This window comes from Microcebus murinus, chromosome X, assembly GCF_040939455.1.
Source record: "Microcebus murinus isolate Inina chromosome X, M.murinus_Inina_mat1.0, whole genome shotgun sequence".
NCBI classification, from domain to species: Eukaryota; Metazoa; Chordata; class Mammalia; order Primates; family Cheirogaleidae; genus Microcebus; species Microcebus murinus.
In genome coordinates, this window is record NC_134136.1 from 77,193,556 (window position 1) to 77,208,924 (window position 15,369).

The 15,369-nt window shown below is 39.1% G+C and overlaps 1 protein-coding gene across 1 annotated transcript; it reads right to left on the bottom strand.

Moving 5' to 3' along the window:
- Positions 1 to 8,844: 8,844 nt before the first annotated feature.
- Positions 8,845 to 11,591, bottom strand: LOC105868529 (uncharacterized). The gene has a single exon (XM_012759522.2). It carries the CDS (start codon positions 11,385 to 11,387, stop codon positions 9,645 to 9,647), a length of 1,743 nt encoding a protein of 580 aa, XP_012614976.1. The 5' UTR covers positions 11,388 to 11,591; the 3' UTR covers positions 8,845 to 9,644.
- Positions 11,592 to 15,369: the final 3,778 nt, after the last annotated feature.

A 15,369-nucleotide genomic window follows, 5' to 3' on the forward strand; every position in this document is an offset into this window, starting at 1 on the left:
ATCTCACAGAGGGCAGGGCTTTGACAATTTCTCTTCCTTGGCTTTATAGGCAAAAGCTAACTTAGAGGAGGTCTGTGTTCCAAAAGGCCATTGGCAAGTCAATTTTTTACATGGTGAGCTTAACAGTTCAGCTCACAAATACTTAACTAATCCATGAGTAACTTAAATATGGATATTATTAACAGCAGGGCCATGACTCCTCACCCCAAACACTTGGGACCTAATGTTTCAGTAATCAGAATTATTTGGATTTCAGAAATGTAATCCAATGTATATATTAATAACTGCATGTGATGTAACACCTCTATTAGAGTCAGGAGTTGCACCCTGGAATCGAGACAGTAACTTTTCTAAGGTGAAGCAGATGAATACTCAGATTAAGTAGGATAAATAGACTGTAAATAGTCACATGGTTAGTTCAGGTAAAATGCTGACATCAAAGGAGTTTGCTGAAAACTTGAATAAAAAGCATTTAGTTTCTGATCTGTATTGGATTTCAGAACTGCAGATAAGATATTATGAACCTATACCTTCATGTATATATTACCAGTTGTGTAGTCCTGGACAACTTCCCAACCTGATTGAGCCTCATTTTTTTCATCTGTAAAATGGGATCAACAATAGTCACCTCATTTTAAAAGAGTCAATGCATGAAAGCATTGAGCAGTGCCTGACAGGTGGCAAGAGCTCAATAAATGTAATCTCCACAGCTGCTGCTGCTGCTGAGGTCATCCTTTGCAACAGTAGGGACTGGAATTGTGGCAGATAATCCTGGATGCAAGGATTTGTTAATTCTCCATATTTATACAAGAATGGCATGTCTTTAAGTTAATCTATTTTCAGGTGTTCTAACTTAGCAAATAAATAACAGCTGCCACTTGGGAAAGGACAGCTGCCCACTCAGTATTACCCACTACTCATAATATATGAATGAGGTGCCTGGGAATCAGAGGGTTATAAATCATTTTGACAGTCTATATATGATACCTCCCCTTTGTTGAGCCCACAAATGTGCCCAGCACTGCACCAGGCACTTAAGAGGTGTTTCTTAGTGATCACGGTCACATATATACATGGAAAGTATGATTACCATGACAGAGCAATTTGCCTTAGATCATCCTTAGATCATGGGGCAGCTAAGGAATGGCAGCACCAGGATTCATCCCAGTTCTCCCTGACCTTCAAGCCCATTTGTTTTCTCCTATACTGCCTCTGTTTAGAGGTCTGATATTTGCCCACTTTTGTTGACACAAAATGAGGGTGAATCTAACAGGGATAAACAGAATCACCCAGAGATCTCTCTCTCCATTATGTGAGGCACATGAAAGAATAAATGGCTCACACCAATTCTTCTGGTTTTAAGAAATATTAAACATAGTGGGGTGTGTGCGTGTGTGTGTGTGTGTGTGTGTGTGGTCTTTGAGAGTGCGGGGTAGGGAAGCTGATTATTCTTATGAAGTTTAATTATGGTTTAATTATTTTTTTCATGAGATAAGCCCATAAGGCCTTTGTTTCAAATATTATTTCTAATTATTCATGGCTTATGAATGCAATCACAAATAAGGGTGAGAAGGTAGGTTTATTATTTAATCAACTGCATAAAAATGATGTATTATTCAAATTTAAGAGGAAAGAAAGTCATCTTATAATTAAAGCCCTAGTCAAATAATAAGGTCTCTTTGGTTATATCTATTCTGCAGTTGCTAAAACTTTTGAAGAGTAAAGTAACTACCAGAGTGACAACCTGACATGGTTAGGGTAGATGCTTAGGTCCAATCAGGGGTCTCTGAAAGTCTTGGCCCTCATAAGGAAACTTTGAGGTCAGATGGCCCAAACTCCTGACCTTTGTAGTAAGCCATTGTCAAACCCAGCCATCAGACCACCACTCAGCCTCTGTGTGCACACTTTAATGGATGAGGATCTTGTTCCTCTGTTGGAGAGCCCAATGGGTCAGAAAGCATAATCTTGTGCTAAACTGAAGAGTTGAAGTACAGTTCATTTGTAGCTTTCATTTTTTGGAACTGGCTTTATCTTCTGCAACAATCAGGCTCAGTCTACTCCTCTCTGCCATCAAATATATAAATATAGGGGCCTTAAACACACATATGCACACACTTCTCTTAATCTAGGCTAAGTAACCCGGGTTATTTTGAGCTGTCTTGTGTGTCATTTCTAGACCTCTTGCAACCCCTCTATTCACCTACTTCTGGGTGTTCTCTCTAATGCAGTGCTTCTCATACTTGGCTGCATAATAAAAATCACCCTGAGAACTTTCATAAATCATGATGCTCAGGTCACACTCCATACCAATTAGATTGGAATCTCAGGAGGTGGGACCCCGGCATGAGTATTTTTAAAAACCTTTCCAGGGAATTCAAATGTGTAGCTAAATTTAAGAACCAGGGCTCTAATCCCTCACTACTCAAAGAGTGGTCTAGAGACCAGCAGCATGGTATGACTTGGGAGATTAGTTAGGAATGGATGATCTTAGGCCCCATTGCAGTCTTAAAGAACAACAGTCTGCAGTTTGCAAGATGCACTGAGAGTCTCATACACATTAAAGTGTGATAAGCCAGGCTGTAAGGAACATCTCTATCTCAGTCCTGTTTAGGCATATTATTTTTTTTCTTGGATCTTACGCTATTAATTTCATCCTCAAATAAGGCAAAGTCTCACCTGACTCAAGGTTTACCACAAAATGTCAGGACTTCCCCTGACCTATTCCCAATGCATTTTAGGGTTCCTAATCATCTTTTAAGCCCTATAGTTGGATCATGGCCACCAACTTTCTTGGATCTAGTAAGCTTTATCTAGTGTACTATTTCCTAAATTAAAGCCCACTGCCATATTCTGAGGGTTCTGTAGTTCCACAAGAATGTTTTAAAGTGGGGGTTTTAACTTTGATCAGGAGATCTAAATGATTATTATCAGAGTAAGAGTTTTGGAAACCATCTGGATGACCACCTATGGCTGGGCACTGCTTTGTCATTACAGTGTCCATTTTCGCTTCTGTGTTTATAGCCACACTACTGCCAATTAGAAATATTTTAAGTGTCTCAGTCTAATGGGAAAATAACAGAGACCAGCCTAGGATGTGGAGCCAGGATTTAAATTCAGATCTGTGACTCTTCATTGCAGCCTGTAATTTTTTTTTTTTTTTTGGCAGCCTGTGCTCTTAAGCACAATGCCATACCAGATACCAAGCTGAAGGAACTTTATTCCACCAGCCACTTTGCTACCTTCTTCACATTCTTCCCTGCTTAAACCACGTTGCCTTTTCTCCATCAAAGTTACTTTCAATGTTCTCATAATGTTTTGAGAAAGAACTATATGACATCAGTTTTGTTTTTGCTATGCCCACCATGAAGAGGCACAAGACATACTTAAAATTCCTCACTGCGAAATACTTTGTTTCAGTTGAAGAAATAGTAGGCTCTTTCATTAGAAACATATGAATTATGTAATTGAATGCTTCTCAAACTGGGATAAAATAACAAATTTTCAGGGATCCTGGAGTTCTATAAGATTTATTTAGTTTTATATTTTAATTTATTATTATAATCTAAAAGAATCACATTCATGTGGTGGCCACCTTATAACTAAGTACTAATATATACTTTCAGAATTCACACTTGCATTTTTATATAAGAGCTTTGGTACCAAGTGAAGGTCAAATGCCATTATGGAAAACCTAGAGGAAAGAAAGTAATTCAAATGGGTAAGAAAACTGATGTCATGTGGCCTTCATTCTATAGGCACAGCAAGTTCTCAAGAACCTGTAGCATAGAAGGCAGACAAACTCACATTCAAAAATACATACCTACCAAGTCATTAAAATAATGGTAATTTAAAGATATAAAGGTAAATTTCTCTTTAAATGATATTTTTATATTTTCATGTTGTATTTAGGGATATTAAATTTACTGTCTTACCAAAGGAATCAATGATTACCTAAAATCTGTCAAAAATGAGAAATAACAATAACTGACCACAACCCAAATGATGGTTTATGGTATAAAGAAAGGAAGGAATGAATGAAAGATGGGGAATACAAAACATAAAATATCTTTCCTATTAGTAAACACAACAATAAACACTGAACTTTAGCAAAAATTATCTACCACAAAATGCTCAACATCTCTAATCATCAGGGAAATACAAATCAAAACCACAATGAGATATCACTTAACTCCAGTGAGAATGGCCTTTACCAAAAAGATCCAAAACAATAAATGTTGGTGTGGATGCAGAGAGATAGGAACACTCATACACTTCTGGTGGGATTGCAAACTAGTACAGCCTCTGTTGAAAGCAATATGGAGATACCTCAAAGAGATACAAATAGATATACCATTTGATCCAGCAATCAAAGTACTGGGCATCTACCCAAAAGAACAAAAGGCATTGTATAAGAAGGACATCTTCACTAGAATGTTTATAGCAGCACAAATCACAATTGCAAAGATGTGGAAACAACCCAAGTGCCCATCAATCCATGAGTGGATTAATAAAATGTGGTATATGTATACTACAGAGTTTTACTCATCCATAAGAAACAATGGTGATATAATACCTCTTGTATTATCCTTGACAGAGCTGGATCCCATTCTACTAAGTGAAGTATCTCAAGAATGGAAAAACAACCACCACATATATTCACCATCAAATCTGTTTTAACTGATCAACACCTAAGTGCACATATAGTGATAACATTCATCAGGTGTCAGGCAGATGGGAAGGGAGAGAAGGCGATAGGTATATACACACCTAATGGGTGTGGTACATACCATCTGGGAGATGGACACACTTGAAGCTCTGACTCAGGTGGGACAAGGGCAATATACATAACCTAAACATTTGTACCCCCATAATATGCTGAAATAAAAAAGAAAAAGAAGAGTACCACCCCTTGATGCAGTTTCTCTCTTAAAATATCTATGAAATATAAAGACACTCAAGGAAAAAAATGGAACTCACAGTATAGAACACTAGGGCTGATGACACACCTACTGTCAAGATCACAGGGGAATTTCTAACAAATGCAACTGCAAAGTTATTGACACAGAACTGGACACTACATCCCATGCCCTAGTCTGTGCTATACAACTGAGTATAGAACTTGCCTTCCTGCTATCTCCCCACCAGTTCAGTTTATGAGGTTTCCCTAATGAGAAAACTGGGTCCTTGTCCCTCTATTCCATGAGGCAACTTTGTAATATAGCCAAAATTCCAATCTTCCCACAGCCCATTCATGTAGCTTGTCCTTTTTCAGTTAGAGAATACAACTCCCTGGAAATACCTGGAGAGGAGGTAAACATGGGTAAGTGGGTAGGTTGAGTGATAAATGCATATGGTGTTTGCATTCTGGGAGTACTAGATTTCAGGAATACATTGCTCTGTGGGCTTAAATCTGTTACTGAGATAATTTAAAAATAAAATTATAAAAGAAGAGAAGATAGAGTAAATTTCACATAGTAAAAGTGATTATTGTTGTATAAAATTTGTGTTCAAATGGTGTGTGTATATTTGTGTGTGTTCTAGTTCTGTGGTCCCCAGCCCCTGGGCTTCACTGGTACCAGTCTTCTACCTGTTAGGAAATGGGTGGCAGAGCTTGCCACTCCGGGTCCATGGAAAAATTGTCTTCTATGAAACTTAGGAACCAGGGATCATACAGCAGGAAGTGAGCAGCAGACAAGCAAGCAAAGCTTCATTTGTATTTACAGCTGTTCCTCATCGCTCACATCACTGCCTGAGCTCTGCCTCCTCCCTCCCACCCCACCATGGAAAATTTTTCTTCAATTAAACCAGTCCCTGGTGCCAAAAAGGTTGGGGACCATTGTTCTAGATCACAGTGAAAAATTGTCTTTAATATGAATCTTGCTTCTGTCAATAAACATATTATCACTTACTGCAGTTTTGTTTTATCTCAAATTTGGTGAGCATATAGGTGTTTTATTTTGAGAATGTGGTATGATGATTACAACGACTGACTCTGGAACCAGGCCACCATCATACTAGGCTTATGACCCAGGGAACTTTATTTTGCCCCTTAGTATTTCCAAAGCCTTATCAGCAAAGTGATGATTATAATAATGCTTACTCATAAAGCTGTTGTATGAATTAAATGAGTGAATATATGTAAAGCAATTTAAACTGTGCTTGGCTTGCAGTAAGTACTTTTTTTTTTTATAGAGACAAATTTATTCTAAAAGTAATATGGAAAGCCAAAGGAATTAGAATAGCTAAGATAATGCTGTGAAAGAACATAGAGGAATCAGATTACACAATTTTTAAGATTTACTATAGAGACACAAAAATGAAGACAGTGTAGTACTGCATGTTAATCAAGAAAGTGTAGTAACAAAGGATTAGAAACACACAAGTAAGGACCTCTGGTTTTCACAAAGGTATAAATGCAATTCAAAGGGAAAAAAGACAGGATAAACAACAAATGATCTTGGGACAATTGCACATCCATGCAAAAAGAAACTGAGCCTCAACTAAAACCTCCCACTGCATAAAATATTGGCTCAAAATAGATCATAGCTATAAATGTAAAAGGTAAAAACTATAATATTTTTCTAATGAAAAAGAAAAACTTTGCAGGCTGGGGTATACCAGGAATTCTTAGATGTGACCCCAAAATCACAATCCTTGAAAGAAAATTGACAAATTAAGCTTCATGATACTTAAAAATGTTTCCTCCAAAAAAAGACCTTACTAAGAGTGTGAAAGAGGCTAGAAAGGAGCAAATATTTGCATATCACATATCCAAAAGGACTTGGGTCCAGAATATATTTTAAAAACACTATAAAACTACACAGTAAGAAAACGACCCAAATACAAAATGGGCAAAACTTGAACTGACAGTTCAACAAAGATGGTACACAAATGCAAGTAAGTAATAAAAAAGTGTTAGCCATCATGGAAATATAAGTTAAGCTCAAGGGCTGATACTATTACATACCTAATAGAATGGCTTATAAAATATAAATAATAATGACAATGCCAAGTGGTGGTGAGGATGAAGAGCAACTGATACAATCATATGTTGCTAGAATGGCTAAAACAAAATAGACTGAACATAGGGTGGGAGGACACTGAAAATACCAAGTGCTGGAGAGGATGTAGAACAGCTGTATCTCATATTCAGTGGGGATGTAAAATAAAATAGTTCAGCTACTCTGTAAAAGATTTTGGTAGTTTTTTGTAAAGCTAAACATAACATGTCCCAACAATCATACACCAGAATCTTTATCCTAGAGAAATAGATTTTTATGTTCACACAAAACCTTGTACATAGATTTCAGTAGCATCTTTATAATAGTTAAAACCAAGGGAACAATGCAAATCTCTTTCATGGGTAAATGGATGAACAAACTGATACAAGTTTGTATACTACTCACTAATAAAAATAAAACAACTAGGATGGGCACGGTAGCTCACGCCTGTAATCCTAGCACCTTGGGAGGCTGAGGCGGGAGGACTGCTTGAGCTGGGGAGTTTGAGACCAGCTTAAGAATGAAACCCCATCTCTCTCACTCACACACACACACACACACTAAATCATCAACTCAGATAAGCATTAAGAGCAATTTGCTGAGTGGCAAAAGTGCCAAAAGCTTATATACTCCCTATAAATAAAAATTTATAGATTTACATAAAGCTTATATAAAAACCATTTTTAAAATGATCCAATTTTATAACATTCCTGACATGACAAAATTATACTAAGGAAAAAGAAGTTGGCAGAGTTAAGCATAAAAAGGTAGCACAAAGCGGGTTTTGTTGATTAAATACTTTGACCTGGTTGTTCTGTTGGTTACATTGTTCTGGGGTATTTTCTAAACATCAATAAACTCTCCAGTCCCTGTGTGGTGGCTCATGCCTGTAATCCTAGCACTCTGGGAGGCTGAGGTGGCAGGATTACTTGAGCTCAGGAGTTCAAGATCAGCCTGAACAAGTGCGAGACCCAGTCTCTACTAAAAATAGAAAAATTAACTGGGTATCCTATAGTCTGCTACTCAGGAGACTGAGGCAAGAGGATTGCTTGAGTTTGAGGTTGCAGTGAGTTATGATGATGCCAATGCACTCTACACAGGGCAACAGAGCAACACTCTGTCTCAAAAAATAAATAAGAAAAATGAATAAATAAATTCTCCAATTTTCCCACACCAAGTGGGTGTCCTGCAATTCAAAAGTACTCCAAGTTAGTGCAGACTCCACAACTTAAGGGTCTCAGTTTGCCCCCATTTCAGATGCTGGTTACAAGTCCTTGGCCACCTGTACTTCTGACTGGCTATAAATCGTGATTACCATGACCCCTGCCTCAGGTTTCCTAAAATGGCTCACAAAACTTAGGAAAACAGTTTACTTACATTGACTAGTTTATTACAAGGGAAAAAAACAAACAGCCAGAGAAAGAGGTACATAGAACGTTTGGAAGAGGCTGGGGCTCAGGAGCCTCTGTCCCCATGGAGTTAGGGTTCAAGACCCTCCAGTCATGTGCACATGTTCATCAGTTTGGAAGCTTTCTGAAGCTTATTGTTCAGGAGTTCAATCTCCAGTCTTCCTCCCTCCCAGGAGGTGAGGGGGATGGGACTGAGAGTTTCCATCTTGTGATCATTTGAACTTGCTGGTGACCAGCTGCATCCTGAGGCTATCTAGGGGCCCCATGTGAAGTCACCTTATTAGCATACTTAGGTGTGATTAAAAGGGGCTTGATATGAATAACAGAAACACTCATGAAATTCCAAAGGTTTTAGGGGCTCTGTGCTAGGAACTAGATATTTAAGATTAAATATATTTATTGTACCACCATTTTATATAACAATAAATGCAATCTGGTGAGAACAGATACATTTTTAAAAATATGGAATCACTGACAAGGCAACTGGAAATGAGGTTCAAGGTATCCTGCCTGAAAATGCACACCAGGTATATTATCTGATGTATAATGAACTTAGAATTATAACAAAAAGCACTCATACATTCATCATTTTCACTGGACTGCATGCCTTCATAAGCTCTCTGCAGTGCTCCACATTTAGCATATACAGATAATTTTACTTTCTATTTAATTTCCTGAAAAATGATGAGGCAGAATATATCAGTAAAATCCTGCCATATATACTGTCTTAAAGTTACTATCCAGTGTAAACTAACACTCATTGAGTCTTATTTCTGGGTAAAGGCTTTGTCATGGTCATCACATTTCTATCAACAATAAGCTCACTGATGATCTATGATGAACCTGATAATAAAGTCTATCTTCCAACAGAAGGCTTTACTTGTTTCTGCATTAGCAGAATTTGTCTCATTATACACTTTGCAGACAGATGAGCTAGAAATTATTGCTCATGGCATTTTCACAATAAATGCATTACAGTTTTTCCAACGTGTTTTCATTGACAGAAAATGTGAGGTAAAGGATCACTAAAGGCACTACCATATTTACTGTATTCACCAAGTTTATCATCTGGCCAAATTCTTTCATCTCCTGAGGGCACACATCTGACAACAGGCAGCATAATGATTACATTCCAATCTGCTAGAAACAAACCTGTTTGATAATGTCTGAGGGGCCATAAAAGGCATTTCCAGCCATTGCATTCATAAACTTTTTGTTTTCCATAAATTCATTTCTAAGTAATAAGCTGTGACTCTCTGTTAGAGGAATTTTCAATTTGACTGATTCTGCCCATTTCTCTTATGTGCTTTTTCTTATGTTTAACAAGGTTTGATAAGTGGGAAAAGGCTTTCTCACAACTGCTGCATCCATATGGTCTCTCTCCCGTATGAGTTCTTTGATGTACATTGAGTACTGACTTTGTGGTGAAGGCTTTTCCACATGCATTGCACTCATAAGGTTTTTCTCCTGTGTGAATTCTCTGATGGGTAATGAGACCATATTTGTGTGAATAGGATTTTCCACACTCAGTACATACAAAGGGAGTCTTTCCTGTATGGCATCGCTCATGTTGTATGAGGCATATTTTCTGGCTGAAAGCTTTACCACATTCATTGCATTCATAGGGTTTTTCTCCTGTGTGAGTTCGCTGATGTATAATTAGGGTGCGCTTTGTGGTGAAGCCTTTTCCACATTCATTGCATATATAAGATTTCTCTCCTGTATGAGTTCGCTGATGTATAACAAGAGTGCGCTTCACAGTGAAGCCTTTTCCACATTCACTACATATATAAGACTTTTCTCCTGTATGAGATCGCTGATGTACAATGAGGTTGCTCTTCACTGTAAAGCCTTTTCCACATTCACTGCATATATAGGGCTTCTCTCCTGTATGAGTTCGCTGATGAACAACAAGATAGCGCTTCATGGTGAAGTCTTTTCCACATTCACTGCATACATAAGGTTTCTCCCCTGTGTGAGTTCGCTGATGTACAATAAGATTGCTCTTCACAGTGAAGCCTTTTCCACATTCATTACATACATAAGGTTTCTCTCCACTGTGAGTTCGCTGATGAGCAATTAGATAGCGATTCATCGTAAAGCCCTTTCCACACTGACTGCATACATAGGATTTCTCTTCTGTATGGGTTTGCTGATGTGGAATGAGACTGCTCTTCATAGTAGAGCCTTTTCTATATTCATTAGGTATATAGGCCGTGTCTCTTGTATGAGCTTTCAGATGCTTAGTTACAAGGACACTTCTAGATGATTTCTCACATTGACCACTTCTAGAATCCTCTCCTGTATGCATGCTCTCTTGGCAAACAAGCTGAGACTTCCCGAGGAGGGTCTGCTCAAATTCAGTGGATGCATGGAGTTTCTCAATTTTCTGAGTCCTCTGATGCTTAAAGATGTGGAAGTTAGTATCAACAGACTTTTTACTTTCTGGGAATTGAATATTTGTATACATATGTTCATGTTTACCATGTAGAAGGGTTTTCTCACCTCCACTAAACTCAATAGAGTTATTTGTTTCATGTCTTCTTTTCTGGTTGACTAAACTTAAACATGATTTCACAGTTTGTCTGCATAAGTCAAACATATCACGATTTTGCACTAAGGGCAAATGTGTTTTGCTCAGATGAAAAATATTTCTAAACGCATTCTGTTCACTGCATTGTCGCATGCTCCTCAGAAATCTTTGGTTTGGAGAGTATATTTGCAGATAACTGTGAACTTTTCTGATTCCTGAACTATTCTGGATTTTATCTTCTAATATCCATGGTTCTTCTTGTGGCAACTTGGACAGTGCATCTGGGTTGCTAGCTTGATACCCCAGTGACACCAAATGGTTATAGTTCTCCAACATCACATCCCAGTACAGGTCCTTCTGAGCAGGGTCCAGGAGCTGCCACTCCTCCCAAGTGAACTCCACAGCCACATCCTCCAGTGTAAGAGATTCCTGGGACTCAGTCATTTTCTTCTGTGTTCAAGAAATAGTGAGCAATATGGACTGTACTTATTTCGTCTCTTCTGCATCTGCCATGAAGTTCTTATAGTCACAAGTCTTAGTATCCAGTTAGAGTCTAGAGTCCTCCCCAGAAATGATATTCAAAGCCAGCAAATTTCTCCTTCCTTCATTCCTTCACTTGATTTATCTTGCTTCTGAGGAGCCATGACCTGTGGGGCCACAGATGACGACCAGACCCACGATCGCAGCAAACTGAGAGCCAAAGGAAGGGCACAGAGAGCAGTACTTTTTAAGTATTAGCTATTAATATAAGCACAATTATTTACCCAAGTCAAAGGAATTGCATATGATGGTGCAGCCAAGTGCAGAACTCCACTGTAGGCCAAATAGTTACCTCCCTCCACTTTTGCATTGATCCCTTAATTATCACTTTGCATGGAGTGGTTCCATCAGCCAGGAATTCACTTAACTGTACTTCCAGCCAGTTTTCATTTCTCCATCTTCAAGAAGCCATTAGAGACCCTGGCATCCCATTCTGCTCCCAGTAAATTCCAAAGTTCTTCACTATGGATAGACAACATTATGTGCCCCCTCCTTTCATCCACTGCCATCACTCTGTCCTCCTCTCCTTTCACTTTCCTTCTAGAAAAATCAGCTCTAGTCATGCTGCCCCCCTGGCCATTTTTCAAACACTAATATTTGTACTCCAGCACCTTTGCACTTGCTGTTTCCTCCACCAGGGTACTCTACCCAGATAGCAGCATGGCCTTCTCTCACCCTTCCTTCAGGTCTCTGCTCTCAGTCCCCTGATTAGAGAGGCCTTCCCTAATCATCTGACTTAGTCTGCTGTGTGTTGCTATAAAGGAATCCCTGAGGCTGGATAATTTATAAAGAAAAGAGGTTTATTTGACTCATGGTTATGCAGGTTGTACAATAAGCATGGTGCCAGCATCTGCTTCTGATGAGGGCTTCAGGCTGTTCCACTTATGGTGGAAGGAAAAAGGAAACAAGCATCACATAGCAAGAATAAAGGAGCAAGCAATAAAGGGCAGAAGGGGCCAGGCTTTTTTCAACAATCAGTTTTTACAGGAACTAAGAATGAGAACTCACTCATTCCTGAGAGAATTACACCAAGCCTTTCCTGAGGAATCCACCCCTATGACAAAAACACCTACCATTAGGCTCCACCTCCAACATTGGGGATCAAATTTCAACATGAGATTTGGAGGGGGCAAACATCAAAAGTATTGTACCATCTTACATTAAATAATATCCCCACCCTATCTAAGGCCCCACTGTCCAAGTACCCTCTAGCCCCAGCACTGACATCAGCAGACAAACTATATTATTTATTTGATTGTTTTTTTCTCTTTCCAACTAGAATGTCAGCTGCAGGAAACATGGATTTTTAATTGTTTTCCACTGTTCTATCTCCAGTGGCTAGACGAGTGCCTGTAAAAAGAATAGCAAATAGTATCCATTTGATAAATATTTGTTGAATGAATAAATATCAAACACGATAGAAATCAAGATGCATTATATATATAGCACTCTCCTGATTAGAGTCTAGTAATAGACTTTAAAAATTCTTGTTAAATAGATGTTTAAGGTATTAAGCTTAGTTTAGCATGACTTGCTATGTAATAAAACAACTCTGTCATTACGTCAAACAAAGTATATGAAGCCCTACTAAACATTTCTCTACTGCATTTGTGGATTTTGATGCAGCTTTTGGCTCTGTCACCAGAAATCAGCTCTAGCCAAATTGCACCATCATTGATAGGTGTCTCTTTAGTTCTGCTTCAGTAGGTTCTCCCTGGAATACTAGATAAAATAAAGGTAGGGATTTCCAGTTCTTTGACCATGGGTGAACTAAGGGGATATCTCAGTCCCACTTCTATTCAACCTTAACCTTAATGACATACTCAATCTTGAAATCAGATTATAGGATATTTCATCATCCTTATATGAATTCTAAGTTGCTGTTGTGTGCAAGTAATAAACTTTATGCATTTGCCCTGCTTTTATTATTCAATTTATTTACTGTATTGGATGTTCCTGGTGACTTTTCTCCTTGCATATATGTGTTTTCCTCTTATTTTCTGACATATAAAGAAAGTGATGTAATACTTAGCCATGGTCTGTTTTGCCAAGGTTGCAGTGGATAGCATTGCAACTTGTTACTTGATGACAGGGTCCTAGGAAAACCTCAAATAAATACTGTTAATGATTCTTGTTTACATTTTTAACACAAAAAGTCAATGAAGTACAGAATAAGCAGTCATGAAACAATAATTTTTTTCATTCTTAGAAAATGTTTTATAAAAAGTAGCATGCCATATTTTTATTCTGTAAGGTCCAGGATAATGATATAATGACAAAATTTAAAAAGCTATCATGCCTGGTATTTTTCCTCCCTCAACTGACTCTAGAAACCTTTATTCTTGTATTTGCTAATATTTTATGACAGCTTGTAACCTTTACACACCTGGAATACTTTTTAATTTTTATGTAATGTTTTTGTCTTCTTATAAGTTGCCTCAACTGCTTGGTGAAATGATATATGCTATAAATACATATTTAAAATAATTATTTAGGGATTCAGAGACAAGATGGCTGACCAGAGATACCAGCTGCCAGATCATCTCAGAAAGCAGGAAAAGCTTTAGATGAAAAAGAAAATCATAGATTGGGTATAATTCTGAGAGAAAAGTACCAGAATCTATAAGAGATTCCACAGGAATAAGCTGGAGAGCAGAACAAGAAGGAGCAAGGTATTCCAAAGGACAACCCCCAAGAGGCTTGGAATCCAGTGAAAAGGGTAGGTAGAGCAGTTTGTTTCTCCCTTCTACACACTTCTGTCAGTCAGCAGGCTCCTGAGGTTTTGGAGAGCCTTTCTACCCTCATGAGCCAAAATGCTGCTGCCACCAGAAAACTAGAAGCTTCTTGAGGACAAAGCACCAGCCTGCCAGCCCTCTTGGGGTACTTCGTGTCACCACAGACCCAAGCCAAGATAGCAGTAGCCATATTACTTCTCCACCCATCATGTGCCTTTGTCCTCCCCATGGAGCTTCCATCCCCAAGTTTTTGTTTCGCTGGTTCCCACACAAATATTTCCCAACTCTGGCCCAGAATGCAGGAGGCACAGGAGACTGTTGAGTCCCAGGGTATCTGCATGACACCAGACCTTGGACATTCCAGGTGAGCTGAATTCCAGAAAGAGGGACATAGATGACCAGAGTGCTAGAAATCCTACATCCAGACTATTTTCCTCCCCTTCCACTCTCCTGCCCATGGCTGCTGACAGAGATGATTGAGCCTAGAGTCTCAGGAACAGCTTCTTCCCCTCTGTTGGGGCTTCCACAGAGAGTAGGGCTCAAATGTTTCCTCTTAAAGACCTGGAGCAGAATAAGGGGTGCACATACTATGAGGTTCCTGCTCACTGGCCCTCCCCAGTGCTTTTTGCCTGACTGCTCCATAGAAGGGCACATCCCAAAGCAGAGGGACATCAAATTTGCTTGAGCACCCCATTGGCAACTCAGAATTAGCATGCTTCTCCCTGGCATATTCAGGGATTGATTTGGGGGACTCAGGGACAAGTCTTCAGGCCAGATCCTGTACACCCAGGACTTGATCATGTTGCTTGGTGGCACAGAGGGGAGATCTGTGAGCTAATATTGGGAGGCAAGGAAGCCTGTGTGGCCAGAACTAAAAAAAGTGCACAGTGTGGGTCCCACCTGCAGTGGACTCATGGAGCACCTCTCCTCACACAGTAAGGTCATGCTCTTGGCCCAGGGAAGGATCCTGGACAGGGAATCTCCCAGCCCGAAATATCATCATGTGAGAAATTAGCTAGTTTGAGCTTCTGCCTGCTGGAAGATACTGGAAGGAAACTGTGGAGCAGTGGAAGGAGGAGATGAAATAAACCCACCCCTCACAGCCAAATCATTAATCTCAGATGGCCCCTTGTCCACAAGCCTGTGTTGCA

What these genes read in the sequence shown, in the direction of transcription:
- LOC105868529 (XM_012759522.2), bottom strand. Translation starts at nt 11,387, where the DNA reads ATGACTGAGTCCCAGGAATCTCTTACACTGGAGGATGTGGCTGTGGAG.